Below are 21,630 nucleotides of genomic sequence, written 5' to 3'. Positions count from 1 at the left end.
TGCGGAGCATTCAGCCCTCAGAGCGCCCGGCGGAGGGGCCGCTGCAGCCTGCCCCCCAGCGGCGCCCGGACGGCCTCCCCTGCCGTGTGTGCGTGTGTGTGTGTGTGCGCGCGCGCGTGTGCATGTGTGTGTGTGCTGGGCCGGGGTGGGGAAGGAGGGCATTGGCCCTGACTGCACACTAGGACCAACCCGGGAATCTAATCCGTGCCCAGCACTCCGCCGGCTCCAGCTTGACTGACTTGGAATCTCTGCAGCATGAGCTTGGCCTGAGATCGTGTTTAAAGCTCTCCAGGTGGTTCCACTGCATGTCCAGGGTGGAGAAGGGCTGCCCCGGGGCACTCACGGGCCACCTGTGGCCTTGAGGAAGTTATTAAACCTCTTTGGGCTTCAGCTTCCTCGTCATTTTTGTGGGGATTCCCTCCGCAGGGAGGTCCGAGTCCCCATTGTTGGCCAGACGCTGGGGCAGGCCCTGGAGGCTCGGGTACGGGAGACGGGAGGCCCAGGTCTGGAGAGGCAGAAGGCGCCTGTCATCACTGCTGTGCACGGGCCGCCGCCGCCTGCCCTCCCTGACGCCCAGGCTGGACAGGAGGGTCGGACGATGGAAGGTTCCAGGATGCCAGGGCTCCACACAGATGGAGGCTGTCATTGGCGTCATGGTGACTGTAACCCGATGTAGGTCAGCCTGGAAATGAGGCCAGAAAAGATAGCAGGAGCTGGTCTCATTTCCGGGCTGGCGACTACTACTGTGGCTTGATAGCTACTGTTTAAATCCCAAGCGTTTGAGGGATTCAAAGTGTATTTTACTCAAATGTTGAATGACTACAACCCAAGGTATTATTTCCGGGGCACGTTCTGAATCAGGCTTTTCATCTCGCGCTGTAGGTGGCTGAGTTCGTACGGTCTCTGCTGGGCTGCGAAGAGCATGCCAAGTGCTTCAAGAAAGAGGTAGGAAATGGAAAAATTACATGTGTTTCTCTACGACTAGGCCCGGAAGTGCTTTGTCTCCGTTTACTTAAGTGTAAGTAAGGGCAGCTTGGGGGAGGCAAGAGAAAGAGGTCCAGGCAGGAGGGGGCCCAGCGGGGCAGCCTCTGTCTGGGTCGCTGACGTGAGCTGTGCTTTGTCGCTGGAGTCTGCAGCCTCATCTCTGCAGCCGCTTGTGAAAGGGACTCTTGGGACACGTCACTCGGTTAATACCTGCATTGTGACTGCAGCCACACTGGGGCAGAGGGGACCTGCCACGGGCCTGCACCCAGGAAAGCGGGGCTGGTCTGCTCCAAAGTGGAATTAGGACCGTCCTATCTGTCCTTGCCCTGCCCCTACTCAGGGGGACACGGAGAAACCACACAGTCCTTGAAATTGTAGGTTTCCTCATCTGCCTCCGGGGTTGCTGGTGGGATCAGCACAGAGAAGCGTTAGTAAAGCTCCGTAAACTCTTACTGTTGCCATCGTAACCATCACTGCTTTACTGTTAGGACTACCGGCCACTTGGCCCGCGAGTCCTGCCGGAAGTTCTGAAGGTTGGGGCATGGCCGTAGGGTGGTCTCTCCACCACTGTGGGAACGTGCTCGTTACCCCACGGGAAGGGTATTCCACTCTCTAGATGGATGATTCTTCATTAGACAACACATTAGACATGGAAGCTTTTAAAACTCTCAACACCCCACGTGGGGTCCCCAGGGATCCCTCCTTCCTCAGGGAGACACTGACACCATGGTTTGTATTGTTAACTGAAAAGGGTTAGAACCACAGGGCTGGGTTCATGGAAGGGTGTCACCCCAGCAAACTTCATTCTGTCCTCTTGGTTCTGGAACCTGGACTCCTCCTGAGCCCGTCTGTGAAAACAGGCAGCGTTGACTGTGGGACAGGCCACAGTCGCCGGGACTCAACTCTGAGACCACCCTGGGGCTTCTAGAAACCGGAAAAACGGCCTGCTCGGTGGCACTGGCCATCACGTGACCTCAGGAAAGCCATGACATTTCAGACCACAGTCTGTTTTAAAAGTTAGTAAGTAAAGCATTCATTTTGAATGCACTTCTGCTTATAATGGTGTTTGTCATAGGAGTCATTTTAAATACAGGAAGGTTAAAAGGAGAAAACAAAAACCAAACCAAACCACTGGCCGAAACCCCTTCACACTTGGTATAAAGACTTCAAGTATTTTAACTCTGTGTATGTTTACAGCGATCGTGCACATTTAATTTTACAAATTAAAACAGATCTTTCTGTATCATCAGGTCATGTTTCGTTGCTTAACAATCCATGAAGAATTTCCCAAATCATTAACTATTTCATTGTAACATGAATTTTGGTGACTGCCTGGTCCCTCACCCTAGGTGGCCCTGTAATTTATTTCCTTCTGCTGTTTCTGGAGTGCCCGTTTGTTTGCAGTGTTGCACTGTTATAAATGACACCACCGCGTCCTCGTTGCTCATTGGTCTCATGGGAAACATACCTGGAGATTCACTTGGTAGATGAAAGTGGGTTATTGTTAAGGCCCTTTATACAAATTCAGTCCAAAATTTTTAAAATGTAACAACAATAGAAATTCAGCCTAGGGACAGTTCATGTACACTGAATTCACATTTAACAGAATGAACCCCTCTTTAATTCAACTTAGCTTCAGCATTCTGGGGAAAACAGAATTGACGGTGGTCGGACTAAGATGCCGTCGTGGTCTGCGGTCCCCGAGCTCTGGTAGGCCACTGCGTCCCCGTCACACAGCTCAGCACCCAGGGGTCCCTGGAGGGCAACCAGACTTTAGCAGCAGGATATGTTTATTTGTGCTGATTTATTGATCTACAGCAGGTTGATGGCAAAGCCTTCCTGCTCCTGACACAGAAGGACATCGTCCAGGTGATGAAGATCAAACTGGGTCCAGCCCTGAAGATTTATAACTCCATCCTCATGTTCAGGAGCTCCCAGGACCTCGCCAGGGAAGGTGCAGTCTCGGGCCAGGAAGGCAGGGGGAACTCTGCACCTGATGGGCTGCGGCCACCACGCCTTGTTCTCTCAGCAGCCACAGGAACTTGATTTCGGTGTCCCCGTGGTCATGTCCAGGTTTGATCTGGACCTTGTATAGTGGCTGCGGTTTTTATGTTTGGAGGGTTTGGCGGCTGGTCCAGCACCAGTGACGCAGAGGCCCAGGCACATGCAGGCTTCTGACGGCCCTCATCTCGGCTCTGACGTGCTGCAGCAACCAGACAAGAGAAGCCCACACACACGCCTTTATCCTTCTCCCTCGCCCTGGAGGAGCCCACTTCCCATTTGCAAGGATGCAACTCTCCAGTGGTAGAGTATCAGGAAAACGGTTTTCACACACACATTGTACTGTTTTCACCGGAACAGCTTCTGAGCTGGGCTGCGATTTGCCCTCCGGGTGCAGTGAGTATAAGAGATAGAGGCCTGGTGCTTTAAACAGACTTCTGTGAGATTTATGTACTTTACTCAGGAAAGCGTGGATCGTTAAAAAAAAATTAGTAATAAGCACATGTTTTCATGATCCATTAATTCTCCTTTGTGTTCCACAAACCATTTCTCAGTTGTGCTGCCAGGGTCTCCCGAGTGTGCCCAGCCAGCCGGGCACCTGGCAGAAGCTAGCAGGACTCTCCTGAGGGTCCTGAGGACCCTCCACCTGCAGTGTCCCTGCAGGGACCCGTGTCCTCACACAGACACACACCTCCCCCCCCACCCCCGGACGTCTTCACAGCTTCCGCTCTGAGGGTCGCCTCAGGGGGGCTGACTTGTCCTGCAGGCTGTCTGCGTGTGTGCCACGAGGAGCCGTGTTACACGGGGGCCCTGGGTACATCTTTACAGAGACACTCCATTAAAGGGAAGATTTCTAAAGTGGGGAGCTGGGTGTCTATTATATGTTCAAACAATTCTTATTTGTTATCAGCCCTTATTTGTTTTGTATAAGTGACTACATTTGAGGCTGAAGTTACGTGGAGTCAGCCCCACAGTATGGGAGCTCCATCTTTTTGGTTGTTTTTTTTGGGGGGCAGGGGTTGTGGTTTTTTTTTGCAGGTGGGAGAGAAAAGAAATACATAAAAGAGAGTCAGACCTACAGTACCTATTTGCTTCAATTAAGAATCTTACGGTTTAAGAAAGTTGCTTGGAGCGTTTATCAAACTTCAAGTCACCGAAGGGAAAAAAGAATTCTTCTCTAAGAGGTGTACTTATATTTCATTCTTTACATCCTCACCTTAACTAAATGGAATTTTAATGTATTATTGGTTGATGTGCATTTTTCTTTCTGTGATGTTTTATTTGTTGTTTGGGTTTTTTTTTTTTTTGACTGCCACGTACAGTTAAAATTCCTGCTTCTGCTATGTTAAAGTTTTAATATATTTTAAATGATAATAAACAGATAAAATAAGACCTCCACCTCACTGTTTTTATGAATACGTTGTAATAGCCTGGAGGCTGTCTTCCCAGCTGGGAAGGAACGGAGGCAGTGGCCCTGCACCCGTCGGCCAGCAGAGAAATCGGCCGCTTCTGAACACTTTTGGGGTATGTTTTCTCAGGGAAGTAAATTTAGGTGTTAATGATTTGAGTGTTTAAGTCTGAGTTTTTCTTTAATTAAACAGAACCTCAGAATTGCTCATTTATGTAGGCTCCATGGAAGACATGAGATTTGTGGTTTGTCTATTTAATACAAGTCATTTTAAGAGAAGGATCTAGAACAGGACAGATAATTCCAAGCCAGATTAGGGTTGAACTGTTGTGTCCTCAGAAGACGGAATGATCGGACAGAAAGAGCTTGATCCAGGAGTGTAGCCACCTGCTGCAGCACATTCCCACTTTGTCATCCAAGTGCCTCGACCTTGACATTCAAATGGCCCCACCTATGTGAGCAGTACCATCACCAGGGCAGCTGCCTGAGCCAGGAGACTAGAATCCTCTGACTCTGTCAACTTCCGGCTGTAATTCTTCTACCAACATGGCATCACTGGACATGGACATGGGCAGCGAGGTGTGCCGTCGGCACCCAGCACTGGGGCTCTCACGCACCCCCCTTCCCCTCAAGCACAGCTCTGTTCTCTCTCTCTCGTCTCACACACACATAGTCTGGGCTGGACCAAGACTGAACCCCCTCCTCTTCTCCACACTCACCCTTCTTTTGGGCCTCCCCTTTTGCATCTGCTGACCCCTCTGCTGAGGTGTCCCCTCCCCCGTCCTCCAGAGTCTTCCTTAACGCCGTGCCTCCCATCCTGTGCTCCTCAGTCTTTATCGTTATTACTTGCTCGTCTCTCCCCGCTAGTCTAGGGTCTGTGAGGACCAAGACTGTGGCCTCTTCCTCTTCACTTCGTCCTGGCATCTGGCATAGTATTTGGCACGTAATTGGCACACAGCAAGTCATTTGTTGCATCAATGAACGAAGCAAACCAATCAAACTCAAATCTAGATTCCAGCTCTGTGACTTCCTAAATACTTGTAACGTCTCCATAAAATGAGAAAATAATACCTACCCCCGAGGGTTTTTTTAATTTGATTTTGAGGACGTGTGCATGTGTGACTGCAACTGACACAGCACACAAATAAGGTGCCTGACACCTGACAGTAGCCACTAAATAGGCGTCAGGAAAGTAACAGCAACAGCAATCCTTTTTTTTTTAATAATCTTGTAGGAATCTCCCGCGTACAGATTCAAATTTGCATCAAGCCTGACCCCGAGGGGCCCACTCTTCTTAGTGTGGCTACGTGTTAGGGGCCCCGGAGCACGTGGGGCGGACCCTGGGATGCTTCTGAGGGCCCTTGATCGTCCTGGACTCAAGTCTACCACACCCAGAAGCAGCTCCAGCCAGCTCCCTCCCCGCTCCCCATGCTCTCCAGAAAGGCTTGGATCATTAGGAGTTGGCGTCCTTCGCTCTGCCAGGAGGACCCCTGCCAAGCTCAGCAGTCAGGAAGCATCCAGAAATGCCCAGATGGTGTGAAGGCCTCCACTGCCCCCTGGGTACCAGCCTCAGCCCTTACTCCCCGTTTCTTTTCCTGAGTCCCACCCGGAACATGAGTGAGTCAGGGACAAAGGGAAAAAATGCCATCAGGGCATCAAGAAATGCAACTCCTAGGATATTAGAAAGAGTTCCCCCAAAGGACCATTCATACAACACATCATGATGCTGGAAATTAGATCATTAGCAAGAATCCTAAGGGAGCTAGGACTTCTGCGACTATAGACTTTAAACGCCTGTAATTTCAGGTAATTTTTGCAAAAATAAATTTCTGTCACTTCCAACAACCTGCAGACATTCTATGAAAAATCTATCCTTAATCAGCTCTGAATCCCGCTTTCCTCCCTCTCTAATTAGATGCTAACCTTGTATAACCCACATCCTAAACAGATCACAAGAGTGACAGCGCAGGAAATTGACTCCTTGTTAGCACAGGGCTCTGGCCTGTGACATCTTCCCCTGGCTGACTGCTGACTCTCAGACATCCGTGGAATTTCTTGGTTGAGTCTCTTTTGTCTATGGAATCTCCATCTGCCGAGGGAGGGCTGGAGGCAGGGAACTAAAGGGGAAGGTACTAGGGCTTTGGAGTCAAGCCCAGGCTTGAATCCTGAGTCCTATGTCTAACCAGGTGCCTGATCTGGAAGCACTTCTTAGCCACCCAGCAAATGACCAACTTGCCACGTTCACTCCTTCCTTTTGAAATAATTTTGATTGCATTACATTTTGCTCCATCCTTTTGAAGAATATTCAGTTTGTCTTTCCAACTCCCAGGGCATAAAAATATATTCCTGAATATGAAGTGTTCCTGTGAATACATTCTTAATATTCAAGAATATATTTGTCATGAATATATTTTCTTATAAATAAATTCTTCTTAAAAATGTATTCTGCTTATAAATATATTCATGAAGAATCTATTTGTTAATAGATTTTTGAATATTCAGAATCTTTATAAATATATTCTTCCTATGAATAAATATATTAGTGAATAATATATTCACAAGAAGTCTTTCTTCAAAAATATATCCTTGTTATACTCTCTGTCTCCATCTCTCTCTGCCCTTCAGTTTCTAGCTGCGGCAGGGAGCTGGCACAGGCCAACTCCTTAAAATGCTGCTGGGGGCTTCCGTGGTGGTGCAGTGGTTAAGAATCCACCTGCCAGTGCAGGGGACACGGGTTCGAGCCCTGGTCTGGGAAGATCCCACATGCCGCGGAGGAACTAAGCCTGTGAGCCACAACTACTGAGCCTGCACCTTAGAGCCCACAAGCCACAACTACTGAGCCTGCAAGCCACAACTACTGAGCCCGCGTGCCACTACTGAAGCCCACGCGCCTAGAGCCCGTGCTCTGCAATAAGAGAAGCCACCGCAATGAGAAGCCCCGCACACCGCAAAGAAGAGTAGCCCCTGCTCACCGCAACTAGAGAAAGCACGTGCTCAGCAACAAAGACCATATGCAGCCAAAAATAAATAAATAAAATAAATTAATTTTAAAAAAATGCTGCTGGGGAGACAGAGTGAAAACTGGGTAAATATAATTCAAGAGTTAAACGACTAACCATTGGTGAGCCATTTAATGAACTGGTGATCACAACTTGATTTCTCAGTGAGATTTTCTGCTTCCACGTCTTTGCCCCATGTATCCGTTTGGAAAGATGATGGATGTTGAATCCAGTGATAATAAAACACAGCCTACCTGCCCCTGGATGGATATCTGGATGCCCGGGCTGAGGCTGAGAGGCACAGGGGAGTCCTTAAAGGCAGCAGTGAAGACTCAGTTCCTTAATGGTGAGCTCAGAGGGCTACAGGCATGTTGACAGCATGCGCTGTCCCTCCCATGCAGCCTCAGAACCTTTAGGGGCAAAGCTGCGGTATCCACATCACTGTCTGCTGATGGTGGCCAAAGGAGTGGCAGGCACTGAGATGGAAGAAATTCAGGGAAGAGGGATATGGGGTTAAAAAAAAAAAAACACACACACACACCATTAATATGGGAATGGAAAGCCAAAGGTTGGAGAAATGAGACCGAGTTTAAAATATTGAGAGTTTTTCTCCAAATTGTTCTGTTTCATGGCAATCAGGCTTAGTTGTTTCGTGCAATTTTGCCTACAAGACAACACCCATCCATTTCCCCATTCACTTTGGTTTGAATTCAGATCGTGTTCCCTTTGATTGCAGAATCTAGGCATCAAGGCAAATCAATTCATGACATACACAAAGTGGTGAGAAATCCCAGGTTGAACCCAGAATGTTCCCACAATGGCTTTTTCACAATCCTTGAACTGCAGCTGATAGCAATTGTGTTAAACATGCATGGGAACTGTTTGGAAATACAGGGCCAGTATTTTACTGTGGAATGCTGGGGGCTCAAAGGTCTTTTAGTAGGAAAAAAATACCAAGAACTACTAGCAAATATTAGCTCAGCTTCATTTTTTAAAAAATAAAGAAATAGAAAGTGTGTTTACAGGATTCGTTTCCCTGAGATGCGTGAATTGCTTCACCACCTTGTTGTGAGAAGGGTCAGGTGTGAATGACATGTGCTTCCACCAATGGAGTTGTTCATCCATAATCTGCACTTAGGACCCGCGTGAACACGGTGCTTCAGGTGCCAGCCAAGGTTTGGTTTTGTTTTGTTTTTTTCCAAGAAGAAGCAATTCGAGTATCATTTGACCCGGCCTCTCCAAAAGAGAGTCAAGCCAATCAAAAAATAGTTAACTAAAGGAAGATCACTCAGACAGGTTACTTGGTGTTGGTGATTGAATTTTTTTTCATTTTTCAACCAGTTTGCAAAGTTTGCCTCTGGAACAGCCAGCTTACTTTTTTTGTTCCCTTTTCACTTTTTCCTTAAGAATAGATTTGTTTTTTATGAACCCTATCAGTTTGAAACTTGAGGTTGTCCTGCCTAGGTTTTCAGAGAGATTTACCCCCGTGCCTTTGAAAGTTAAGTAGAAGAGTAGAAGGAAATTATCCCAGACACACATCTATGTTGAGTCAGAAAATTTTCTTCAAATGAATCAACAAATGCATCTGAACAGAGGTCCTTATCTTCGTCCATTGTGGAAATTATTACATTCATTCATTCAACACATATTTACTGAGAGCCCACTACATGCCAGGCGTTATGAACACTGGGAATATATCTGCAGACAAATAAATAAAAATCTCTCCTTTCGTGGAGCTTAAATTCAAGTGGGTGGAGACGGACAATAAACCATAAGCATAAAAATATGAATAGGAGGGAGGAAAAGGAGAAAAGTCTAGGGTCTCGTGTAGTGGAAATATGACCCAGCTGGTCCTCAGATCTCAAGGACACACCATCAGGTGGCACCGCTCCGTGGAGTCCCCTGGCACTCAGGTCCACGTAGGATTCACACAACACACACCTGTGCAGCCCCAGGCGTTGCTGCTACTCTTTCTAGGCCTTTCTTCTTGCTCTGCCATAGTAAACAGCAGAGAAGTCCTCATACCTTCCCACAGGACCTAGAACAATCTTCCACCAGAGGTACCGCCCACACACATTGCTGACTGACTGGGTCAAGGGTGGGAATATTATTTGGAGTGCCAGTTTGATGTTAGCAATTAAGTAATCTGTTACCTGGAAATTTCTGGACCTTTTCCCCTCCAGAAAATTGCTTAGGCAGCAATTAACAAGAAGTGATCAGAGATACTCGTAATGTAATTAAGTAAAATTGTCATCAGGCAGGTAATTTTAAATACAGCCATGCTTTAAATACAGACTCATTAATTTTAGCTCAGTGGTGTTCTAATATTTATTATGCATACAGAAGAATTTTAAATGTGAATATGTGTTCACATTGCTATGCTCCGTAGTCCTGCCACCCCCCGCAAAAAAAAAAAATTATCCAACTAATAATTCCCTCCCAGAGGGAAGCTAAAGGTTAATAATGTGACTGTCGAGTGCAATGCTGAACTAAAAAGGAAAACATCTTGATGAAATGGGTCTGTTAAGAAGGTGGAAGGACTTGACCTTTTATGTGAGTCAACACAACGCTCCCAAAGGAGGTCCTAAGTCACAGCTGGTTTCAATGCCCCCATTTTTCAAATTAATCATTTGGGTGCATGTTAATTTGAAAACTGATTAGCCTTAGAGGATGTACAATTTTAGGAAAAGCAATATTTAGTTGGTTCATGCCAGGCAAGTTCTCTTAACCTGAAAAGTCTGTAACAGTATGTAACAGTGATCTGAGTTGGAATCATGAACTTTCGGGGAAAAGACCAGTTTTTCCATGTCTGGGTAGCTGTCTGACACGGGAAGAGTCCTTTAGAACTTGTGAGTACTCTCTGCTGACTTGGGCTGCAGAAACTCATTTCACAATTCCGTCTACATTCTGTGCAGACAGAAGGAAATACCTTCAGGAGGAAACAATAAAGAAATAAAGAACTCACTGATTTCAAAACCTCAAGCTCAAAGTTCCGTACTCCATTTTTTACTGGTATTAAACTGGTAACAAGTATTTGCTTCCACAAATCTGTTTAGCCCCTATTTTCCATTTCTCTGGAGACAATAACTCATCACACACACCCATCCTCAGAAGCAACTTCACCGCTTTCTCGACTTCAGTGAGGATCTAACAATAAAGTAATAGATGAATGGAACGTGACAGAACAGTTGGGTCATGTGACTACACTCTCCTTCATTATCCCATTTCCAAAACTCCCTAGTAAAGCAATTATCCAATCTGCTTCACAGGCTCATTGAGGAGCCCTTAGAAAAAAAGATGATGTCCTGTAGAATTCTCCACCCCATTCAGTGCTTGCCCAGAGCCTTACCCACACCCGGTGAATAGAATTTAATATTTAACAACCGGATGGTGTTGAAGAGGCATTTGAGAAATATTAAGTAAAGTAGAAATAAAGATGTACTTTTTCAGATATTGCTTCGATTATTCAAACTTCAGCTTAAGAAGTAAAAGAGCTAGTTCTCCAGTCCCTGTAAAATCATCTTTCATATACTTTTGAAGATCCTAATGAAATCACCCTTAGTCTTCTCTTTTCTGGATTAAATCCCCCTACTTTTAGTCTCTTCATCGATTAACTCCGAAATGTTCAAATGCCTCTACTGCTAATTCTGCTTTTTTCTAATCTTCGTCCCTACGTACCTTCACGGCTGTTTGCTTCATTAGAAAGCCCTTCCCTTCGTTATCTCTGCATAGTCCTTGAGAAGCCTGCTGTTGTCACTGTGACCTATGGCCTGTTTCTGCTAAAAGTTAATAGTGCCATAGGTCTATTCACCCTCCTCCCTGTCAACTCTCAAAACAGTGTGACCTGTGGGGCACAAGGTGGAAACAGCCCAGAAAGCCATGGAGTCATGCAGCCATGAGATGAATCCCGGGACGAGCATGGGAGGCCTGCCATCCTGGAGGAGAATTCCCAGGGACGGTCATTTTGCTAATGGTTTGTAAAATGTTACACAAAACAAGCACCTAAGGAAGAGGCGTTAGGCAAATTAGAATCCAGTTTTCAGGCTTCAGGATGTCACCTGAGCACTTCTACTGTGTTTCCTATAGCTCCTGTCCCAGGTGGCTAGCTGTTTGGTTTGCAGACTTTTCTATTTGGCCCATTGCATTTGGTTTCTGCCCAATCTGAATTTCTTTCTCACGGAGAATTTGTATGGCCTGGTTTAACCAACTCTGATGCTTCCTCGTATTCCCTGCAGCACTTTGCTCAGGGCTGAGACTCTGGTCACATAATATATTTCTCAGTAACATGAAGTTGGTTGTATAGAGAATTGGAACATTTTTATGAAGACCTCACTTTCTGAAGACATAACTTGCTTTGAATAAAGCTAACCCATTTCGGCCAAATGCTGGTTCTATCTTCCATGAGTATTTATGTCCTGCCAATGGATCCAAGCCGTGATTGTGATAACATTGATGCGACCACGGTCAGTGTGATCAGTGTGGCCCAATGCAAACCAAGCACTGTCCTCACTTGGATGAGTAAGTCAGCAAAGAGGGAAGTCCTGCCTTGGCTGGGAGAAGAGCAACAAGTTTATAAAAATAACTCTTGGAAAGACTAGGCAAAGCATTACCTAATAATTAATTTAATCACTCATTCTTTCATTCATTATACATTTTTTGAGCATCTACTTAAGTCAGACACCGTGCTCATCACATAGGCACCAGTAATTACGTATGGTATTTTTGATCTTTGAACTGTAATAATGAATGATTGAATGACTGAATAAATGAACAAAAGTCAGAATTAGAATATAATTGTTAGACTGTGGAAAGCCTTTAATAGTTCACAACAACTCTGATAGAGTGTTTCAGAAGGTCTGAAATGTTTGAATCACATAAGGCAGTGGCCTTCTGAACTTTTTAAATTTCATCGCACAGAAAGAGAGATGCTTTAGATCACAACCCAGTGCATAAACACACACACACACACGTTTCTGTCAACTGTAGTTTTTTTAAATTGTTGGTCCCAACCCATTAAATTGGTCTCATGACCATGGGTTGTGACCACAGTTTGCAAAGCACCACCATGGGGGACTACAGCAGTGACCCTCCCCCCTGGCTGCACAGGAGTCACTGGGAGCTTTTTAACAACAATCAGACGCCTGGGCCCCATCCCAGACCAGCTGAATCCGAATCTGGAGGTGAGGTCTGAGCCTTGGCGTGGTGTTAAAGCTCCCTCTGTGATTCTAATGAGCAGCGGGGGTTAGCGTCACCGCTCTACATCATGGGAAATGTTCTTTTAAAATAAACAACTAGGGACTTCCCTGGTGGCGCAGTGGTTAAGAATCCTCCTGCCAATGCAGGGGACACGAGTTCGATCCCTGATCCGGGAAGATCCCACATGCCGCGGAGCAACTAAGCCTGTGCACCACAACTACTGAGCCTGAGCTCTAGAGCCTGTGAGCCACAACTACTGAAGCCCGCGCGCCTAGAGCCCGTGCTCTGCAACAAGAGAGGCCACCACAATGAGAAGCCCGCGCACCACAACGAAGAGTACACCCTGCTCGCCGCAAATAAAGAAAGCCCACGCACATCAATGAAGACCCAACGCGGCCATAAATAAATAAATAAATAAATTTTAAAAATAAAAATAAATAAACAACCACCGTATTAATCATATCAGTAATATGTGCACATACTGAAAAGTTCAGTAGTATAGATGGTTATGAAATAAAAACTAAGACTCTGGATCAACTCCTTACCCCTCACTTCCACTGTCTGTGGAGTTAAACATTATTAACAGCTTCTTCCCCAAAACTCTTGTTGCAGATACGGGAATCTATATAGTTTCCACAAGTTTACATTTCCAGATAACGTTAATAATAGGTTGCCAAATTATAAAAGTCACTGTTAGTATTTTGATGAGGATTACACTGGATTTATGGATTAATTTAGGGTAAACTGATGTGTTTACAGTATTAAGAATACAATAGATCTTTTTATTTATTCAATTATATTTTTATGTCCTTCAAGAAAGTATTACAGTTGCAACCTACACATTTCTTATTAAGTTTATACCTAGGTGTTCTTTTTTTTTACACTCTTATAAATGAGATAGTTTGCCTCATTATATTTCATTGCTAAATACTGCTTGTTTATTGAAATGCTACTGAATGTGGATATTAATTTTGAAACCAGTCCACCTAACTGAATTATCATCTGTTGCTAATAGCATTTCCCCCAATTGATCTTTTGCATTTTCTGTGTAAACACATTGTCTGAAAATAGTAATAATGTTGTATCCTCAGTTGAAATATTGATGCCTCATATTTTTCTCGTATCTAATTGTATTGATCAGTACTTTCAAAACAAGTTTTAATTTGAGATGATTCCAGAAAGTAACATCTATTATTATAATAATAATCTATATTTGATGATCTATTATTATAACAACTTATAGCTAAGAATTATATACACTATATATAGGCATGTTAAGACAGGAAAAATATAGAAAACTTGGTAAAATCACTTTCAATAATTTTTTTCAGTTACCTTTTTCTTTAAGAGTCTGTCAACTTTAAAGAAAAATATCATTCCTCCATATTTGTTATTATCACAGTTGAGATTTTATCATGGATATTCATAACAGATTTGCCCACTTTTTTTTTTTTTTTTACTATCATTGTCAGGTTTGGTTTCAGTGTGTTGCAACTTTATAAAAATAATTTAGGAGCTTTTACTCTTTTTTTAGAGTTTGGAATCATTTAAATAGAGTTTAAATAGAGTTTGGAATCATTTAAATCATTTAAATAGAGTTTAAATTATCATTTAAATAGAGTTTGGAATCATTTAAATAGAGTTTAAATTATCCCTTGAATTCATTTCATATAATTCACCTGAAACCATTTTATCTTGATGCTTTTTTGGCCTTTGACAAGTTCCTCATGTTTCTCCATAGTAATTTATCTATTTAAGTAGAGATACCAGATAAAATGCAGGATCTCCAGTTAAATTTGAATTTTAGTAAAAAGCCAATAATTTTTTAGGATAAGTATGTCTTGCACGAGACATGTTAAAAAATTCTTATTTATCTGAAATTCAAATTTAACTAGGGGTCCTATCTTTCTATTTGCTAAGTCTGGTCACCGTAGTTACAGATTCTCTTGGGGTGTGAACTTCGGTAATAAATATTTTCCTAGAAAATTGTATTTTTCATTTAGGTTTTCAGAGGGGTCAACCTAGCTTTGAGCAAAGCAGTCTCTTGCAGTATTTCCTCATTTATAATTTTGCGTTTTCTCCCATTTTCTTTTTTGGGCCAGTTTGTAGTTTACCTATTTTATTGGTCAAAGGAAAAGCCTCTCTTGGAATCATTTTGTTTTGCTTTTCTCATCGGTAAATTAGGACTGCTTCTGTTAATGTCTCTCCATCCCTTCTGGGTCCACTCTCTGGGATAATTGTGCTTCTCCTTGACTGGGAGAGATGCAGGCTGCACCAGAAGTGGGGGAGTTCCCAGCGAGCAGTTGAAACCGTGTGGGGAGAGTGGAAAATGGGAAGAGAAGGGGCTCAGGAACAGGCCTGAAGGGGGTTCCACATTCCCAGACCTGGCAGAGAGGAACGAGTTCATTAGGAAGCCTGAGAAGGAGTAGCAGGCAAGTCAGGCAGGAGCCAGGAGAACATCGAACCTCAGCCCCTACAAGTCTCAGCTTATCCGTTCGTGAAATGGGCAGAATACCACCTGCCTCACAGTCCTGACGACGCAGACGAAACCCCACACAAAGCAGGGTCCAGTGAGACTCCTGACCCCAAGGCCGCCCACGGCAGGATGAGGGCTGCTGCGGCCCTGGTCCAAGCCCATCCTGTGTTCTGTCCTCACTCTCTGGGTGGGCCCCGTGCCTGCCTGCGGCGTCAGGGGCTCTCTGATGGGCCCTGCATTTACTTAACCCTCCAGCCTTGCGTCACAAGGGTCACAAGGACCCGCCACCCTGAACCTTAGAGCTGCCACTGCTGCAGGTGACACCCCGCCCTTGCCATCCGCTCAGGTCTCCAGATCCTGGTTTCCCTAGGGCTCATTTTCCTCTGCCGTCCTCTCTTCTCTCCTCAAGGCTGCCCTTCTTCTTTGGTCTTTTGATTCAGGACCCGGACCAGGATCCTGGCCCCAGAGCCCCAGGCTGGCCTCGATGTGCCGCCTTCTGGGCTACACTGAGCCTGGACCACAGCCTCCCGTGTCCATCCAACATGCTCCGGGGCTTTCGCTCATTGGGGTCTGAACAGGCCGCACGGGCGTCTTCAGAATCCTGGAAGAAATGACTGACCCCACCCTGTGATTTGGGAGCTCAAGGAAGAGCTTCTAAGTAGAACTATTACCTACTCTGGGAGATCACTTACCTTTGTGTTTTAACGTGGTCTTGACCTTATTCCTCTTTAAGAAAGTAGATGGCTACTCCCGCGGCAGAAAGAGGAAGCAATAAAGGGTCATCCCGAATATCCAGAAACCACAGTTGCCACGTGAACGGCTGCTGTGGACGAGGGAATTGGTCCTCAGGGTCTAGACCATTGGCCTCTTTCCCCTTCCCCTCTTATGAGGGTGGTGCTGGTGGATACTGCTTGCAGCTCGCTATGACGATGTTTCCCAGCGCCATCCAGGACCACAGCACGGACCACGTGTGGCTGTTTAAATTTAACTAGTTAAATTCAGAGTAAAGTTTCCTGACACCTGAAACTACTATAATGCGGTATGTCAATTATGCCTCAAAACAACAACTCAGTTCCTCAGTCTCCGTAGCCACAGGGCTGGTGGCCACCGTGGGTTCAGCATGGATCCCAGAACACCTGCAGTGCTGCAGGAAGTTCTACTGGGCAGATTGCCCTGGGCCGTCAACTTGGCCACAGAGCCAAGAACTTTACACGGTCACCCTCGGAAAAGCAAAATCAGGTAAATTAACCCCCCGGGGCCTGATCTCCTTATTTCCAGGAATGACAGCAGTTCTCTGCTGCTGGAGATGGACAGCCTGAAGGTACCAATCCAGAAAACAGTCTTTTATGCAAAATATTTCCATGACAAAAGGAAGAAGTCATGTGGTGTCGTCCAGACCACAGTTTCAGGGTTCTTTTTATATTTTTAAAGAGAAAACAAAAGAGGCAATAATTCCTGTTTTCCATTCCATTCTGTTCCTTCAAGGTCCTTGAGCTGTGAGGCAGGTTTAAGAACAATACTCTTTTCTCTGTGTCCAGCCCACTTCCCAGCTCCCAGGATGGGAGGGAAGAACAGGTGAAAAAAAAGGAGAAAGTCACTTTGTCCCTTACGAAACACTTGTTTAAAGTTACATGGGCCAAACGTCCACAGCGAGGCAGGGCTGGAGTGCACCAGCTGACCGGGTGAGGGTCCTCGAAGCTCAGGCCAAGGGTGCAAACCCTCAGGACACTTGGGTTGCAGCTCTCCCCTCCCCCCACTCCCCTCCCCCTGCTTCCCTTCTCCTGCAGGCGGAAAGCTGGCCGAGCTCCTTCACTGAACTCCTGGGCTCAGCCGCCAGCTCCTTCTCAGAGCCCAGCGTCGTCACTGCACTGCAGTGAGGGCAACCCAGCAGCCGCTCCGTCCCTTCAGGAAAACAAAAATAGCGAAGACTTCTGTTCCAAAGCCTATGCGTGGAACCCAGCCACCGCCTGCCTCGGGCCTGCGGACGCAGCTCTGGTGAAAGGTCCGGCTGTGTGGATGTCCAGAGCCAGAGACCAGAGGGGTGACCCCCTGGAGTTTACAGGACCATCTGCCCTCTCTTGGAGGCTCTTAGGAAGGAGCATTAGCCAAGCATAAGCTTCGGCTGCTGCTTACAATAACAACAATGACAATAATAATATAGCCAAGGGCTATATTAAAGCCAAGGGCACCCAAGTTCACCTTTGAAGGGGTGACCACGCCTCAGTCGTGGGCCCGAGCAGCAGGGGCGTGGGCCTGCGGCGTTAGAGATTCAGCGGCCCCTGAACCCCTGAGCCTGCCCCGTCTGTGCTCCATCTGCCAGGCCGCCCCTTCAGACAAAGTATGCTCTAAATAATTGCTCAACATTTATTTAGAGGCAAGGTTTTCATGCCCCACACAGAAGAACCAAAGTCCCTGCAGTCGAGCAGATCCTCTTCAGAAAGCAGATTTTTAATTATCTGTTAGTCTTTGAGGATTTTACTTCCTCATCCCAGCTGACTCATCACAAGGTTCCTTCCTGAGAAGAGGGCTTGCAAATATCACTGTTCTCTATCTTGCTGGTGATATTTAGCCTCTGTCTAGGTCGGGGTCCTGGGTCGCTAACTACCTGGCCTGCTCCTCACTCCATCTCAGTGTAGATCAGTGAGCCCCGAATCTGTTGTCCTCAGCCTATAGTTCCTCCAGACCTATAGACGGAGAAGCTCCCTTTGCTCCCATTTGTATTTCTCCCCAGGTTTGGCATCTTCAGCATGACTGACGCACGCAGCGCCCGCGCTCTGCCGGCCCGCAGCCGGCTCCTCAGCCCGGCTGGCATTCCCACCCACCCGGTCGGGTGGACACGCCAGGCAAACTCAGGAGCCCCCCGACTCTGTGTCCACCTGCTTTCCCCAGTGACCGAATCCTATCCATTTTGCCCCCTGAGCAACCGGGGAACTAGCCCCTCCACCCTGGCTGCATTTCCCTACTGAAATGACGGTTTTTCTCACCACGGTTACTTCTCCCACCTTCCTCCCAACAGGAAGATTGATACAGATTTTGATCACTTTCCTCTCCGGCTGAAGACATTTCCATGGCACTTTATTGTCCCCAACTTAATGGCCCAACTGCTCAAATGCCTTAGAAGATTCTTATAAACTGGCCTCTTTTAAAAATTATTTATAAAAGAAAAATACTGGTAATAACCTAAATGTACAATAGAGCAAGAACGTTCAAGTTCATTATGATGAATCGACGTGAAAAAACAATGCTACGTAGCCGTATATGTTTTCTGTCATATTAAGGGAAGAAAAAAGTAGGAGACAAAATTACATATAGCAATTTAGTAATATTTTAGATCTGTATAGGAAGAGACAGGAAAGGAATCTGGCAAAATGTTAAGAAGTTTTATCTATAGGTAATGGTTTCATGGGTTATTTACATTTTTTTCTACGTACTTGTCTCTGTTTTCCAAATTTTCTTAATTGAACGTTAGTTGGTAATACTGTTCTAATTGGAAGCACACATGGGACATGCAGGCACCCGCCCTCGGCCCCCCAGCACCTCAAGATCCAACTCGGTGGGTATAGGACTGGGGGAGTAAGTGCCAGGGACAAGCTGTGATGCCCCAACAAGGCGTGCCCACCACACCAAAGTCTGCGAAGCACTTCCCCAGTTTCCTTATTAAATCCAGAGACCCCTACCGATACCTTAACCCACCCGTCTGTACCTAACACTGGGACCTCTGTCCCTCATCACAGGACCTTCCTCCCCGATTCCAGCCAGCCTCAGGCAGCTTCCAAGCCAACGTCCCTCCACATTCGTGGATGGCTCCTGAATCCACGTACCTCCTCACCGGATCTTTATTCATCTTTGTTTATTCAATGTGCCAACCACCTTCTGCCCTGAACCCCATCAGCACCTGCCGGGCAGCTGACACAGGAAGGCGGACCCTGCGAGCTGAAAGGCACCTTCTGGATCGTCTGTATCAAAGGAGGACACACAGGCCACACACAACAGAGAGCAGAACTTCAGCCAGACTGCGCGTCTGGGCTGGATCTGCTGACATAACGGTCTCACATGGTCTCTAACTGGTGTTTCCTTTGAAAGAATTATCTAGTTGTTTTAAGAACTGAAACTCTAACTTCCTAATAAACCACGTGTCATGAGCCCAGGGTGGGCCGGAGAGAAGAACGGAGCATGGTGGGGTGGGGTGTGGGAGCGCTCGCAGTGACGGTATGGGTTATAGAAATGCTCATTAAAAAGATACGAATGGGAAGGCACAGACACAAGGAACCACTCGGGATCTCAACCCCTCCCGTGACCTGGACGTTTCCAGTGAGTTCCGCGGGGTCCTCTGGGCCTTCTCCTCCTCTCCAACTGCCTCCCCCATCATCACTGACACTAAGGCCATCAGTTATGCTCCTGGGGGGGACCGTGCAGAGGCAGATATCCTGCCCTATTTAGAATCGCCTCCCCCTCCAAAGCCTGCCTGTGACCTCAGTTAATGTGTCCGGCTCAGCTATGCCTTCCCTCTGGCTGCCTTCTTTTCCAGAGTTCTCCTTGGTCCCTCATACAGAGACCGTTAGCGGCTCTGCCCTGCTCCGGACTCCAGTCCCTGACATGTCTAAATCCTGAAGTGATTCAAGCCAGAATTCTTGCTGCATCATTATACCAGTGATGAGTCAAAATTCTGAGTGTATGGGGGTCCCCCGCATCCCCCTCACCCCTGAAGGAAAGATCTGGCGTTCCCACCAGGTTCACCCTCTCCACCTGCCCTCCAAAGAGAGTCTGCTTTCGCCAGCTCCGTGCTGAACCTTGTGTGATAAAGAATAAGGAGAAACGGGGGCAGAAAGAGAAGAGGCACCCAGGTGGGAATTGAGAAGAACTTACTGATGGTTGAGAGAAAGAGAAACTTCGGAAGAGTTGCCACAGGCCTCGTCTTGAGTTATTTTACAATGTGTCTATTCTCATGGCGTGGTCCTTTTTCGGGGTAGCCTCTCTCGTGTAGTATCGTGTTTAGATCATGTGAGTCATGGCTTCAAAAGGGCTGCATATTATTTTCTGTAAAAATACTAGTGGATATGGGGAATGGTTTATCCCTGTTTGTTTTTTTCCCCAAAATTTATCTGTGTCACAGAAAGGATAATAATATGCCATGTTGACAATACTACTTGAATTTGGGGGCAACATAACAGAAGCTAGGAGAAAAAGAAACCTTCTTAAGAAAACCCCTAATGCTTTTGCAGGTTACCCATCCTAAAAAATGTTACAGAAGATATCTGAGAATTGACCTTGAAGTCCAGGTCTCGGGCCCAGCATGCGTTTCACTGTGGTCTTCCTTTCTCATCAGCCAAGGGGATCAAAGTTATTAATACAATGTAGGGAGCTTTCTAGCTTCCAAGTGATATCTCAGGTATTAGCTAATCTGGATGTTCAGAAGTGCCTGGGAAGACATGAGATGTGACCTTAGCTCAATTAGGAGATGATAAAACTCAGGTTCAGGAGGGCGTTAAACAACTCAGTCAAGGTCACATGGCCAGAAGGCGCTGCTGCTGCTTCTGAAGGAAAGACTGTCCAGAATCTAGATGAGTCAGTGATCTCTGACACCCCGGCGAGATTCGGTTGAATGATTCAAGTGCCTCTGATGCTGTCGGAGAGTGAGGGTGCTTCTCAGTTGAATGTTAGCAGGAAAGAAGGTATTTAGATAATTACAGATGTTCAGGCCTGAAAATGAAGGAAATCAGCTTGCTGTGGATTTAACGACTTCATACAGAGATTTCATAATGCCTTAGACTCCCCATGTCCCAGGCTCACAGCTCTGTCATCACAAAGACAAGGGAAGGTGTGAGAATCACCGAGGTAACTTTGGGTCTTGAAAATGACTCATAACGGTGCAGTGAGATTTCGGAACCTACCAACCGGGCTGGAAGGAGGAGGCTGAAAATTCTCAAGCCAGGAACTTGGCAAAGTTTCTGACAATAGAGTTCACTGCCAAGTTGCCCCTTTACCCCAAAGTCACTGGAGTCTGCATTGACAAGAAGAGGAAAAATTGGTCTAGAAACATTTTCTAGTTGATTGGTCCAAAACTGAGAGAAAAAAAAAAAAAAAAGCCGCTGAATTTGGTAGCCGACGTTTTGTGACCTGAACAGCCCGGCAGCGCTACTGTCTGGCCAGTTACTGAGGTTCACGTGTAGAACTGTGCACAGCAAGGGAGACCCATGCTTATCTCTTTGATAAATACGCTGTTATCGTAAAGTTATTTGGAAAAACGTTCCCACTCAGTACATTAGCGGTTGGAGCCCTGGTTAGGCCAAAGATCTGGGTGGGGTATGAGCCTACTTCTGTACCAGCCTGGAGATATCCTGAAATCTGTCTGTCCTTCACTCCGTCTACGTGAAGCACAAGCGACTTCTCCTCTTTGGGGAGAGGACAAAACGCTGGTGGATTCGGGGTCACTTTGAGGAAGTGGAAGCAAGTGATAAAAGCAAGAGATGCTTTCCTGCACACCTGTGGAATGCTGACTCCACCCTCCCCGCGGGGCCTCAGTGACTCTCCGGGGAACACAGATGGTAGAAGAAGGGATCACTCCT

The 21,630-nt window shown here is 46.3% G+C and overlaps 1 protein-coding gene and 1 long non-coding RNA gene across 2 annotated transcripts in view; one reads left to right on the top strand and one right to left on the bottom strand.

Moving 5' to 3' along the window:
• The window catches only part of L3MBTL4 (L3MBTL histone methyl-lysine binding protein 4), a 308,033-nt gene extending 304,753 nt beyond the window's left edge, over positions 1 to 3,280 (top strand). The window contains exons 17-18 of the mRNA XM_028162388.2: positions 883 to 945; positions 2,803 to 3,280. Of these exons, the coding sequence (XP_028018189.2) occupies positions 883 to 945; positions 2,803 to 3,030 (291 nt within the window). The 3' untranslated portion in view covers positions 3,031 to 3,280. The remainder of the gene's footprint in view (positions 1 to 882; positions 946 to 2,802) is intronic.
• The window catches only part of LOC103016040 (uncharacterized), a 77,355-nt gene that overhangs the window by 17,304 nt on the left and 38,421 nt on the right, over positions 1 to 21,630 (bottom strand). The window lies entirely within an intron of this gene.

The sequence above is a fragment of the Balaenoptera acutorostrata genome, chromosome 13 (genome assembly GCF_949987535.1).
Source record: "Balaenoptera acutorostrata chromosome 13, mBalAcu1.1, whole genome shotgun sequence".
In the NCBI taxonomy this organism is placed as follows: domain Eukaryota; kingdom Metazoa; phylum Chordata; class Mammalia; order Artiodactyla; family Balaenopteridae; genus Balaenoptera; species Balaenoptera acutorostrata.
The sequence above is the reverse complement of the archived record's forward strand: the minus strand, read 5'-3'. Positions and strand labels throughout refer to the sequence as shown.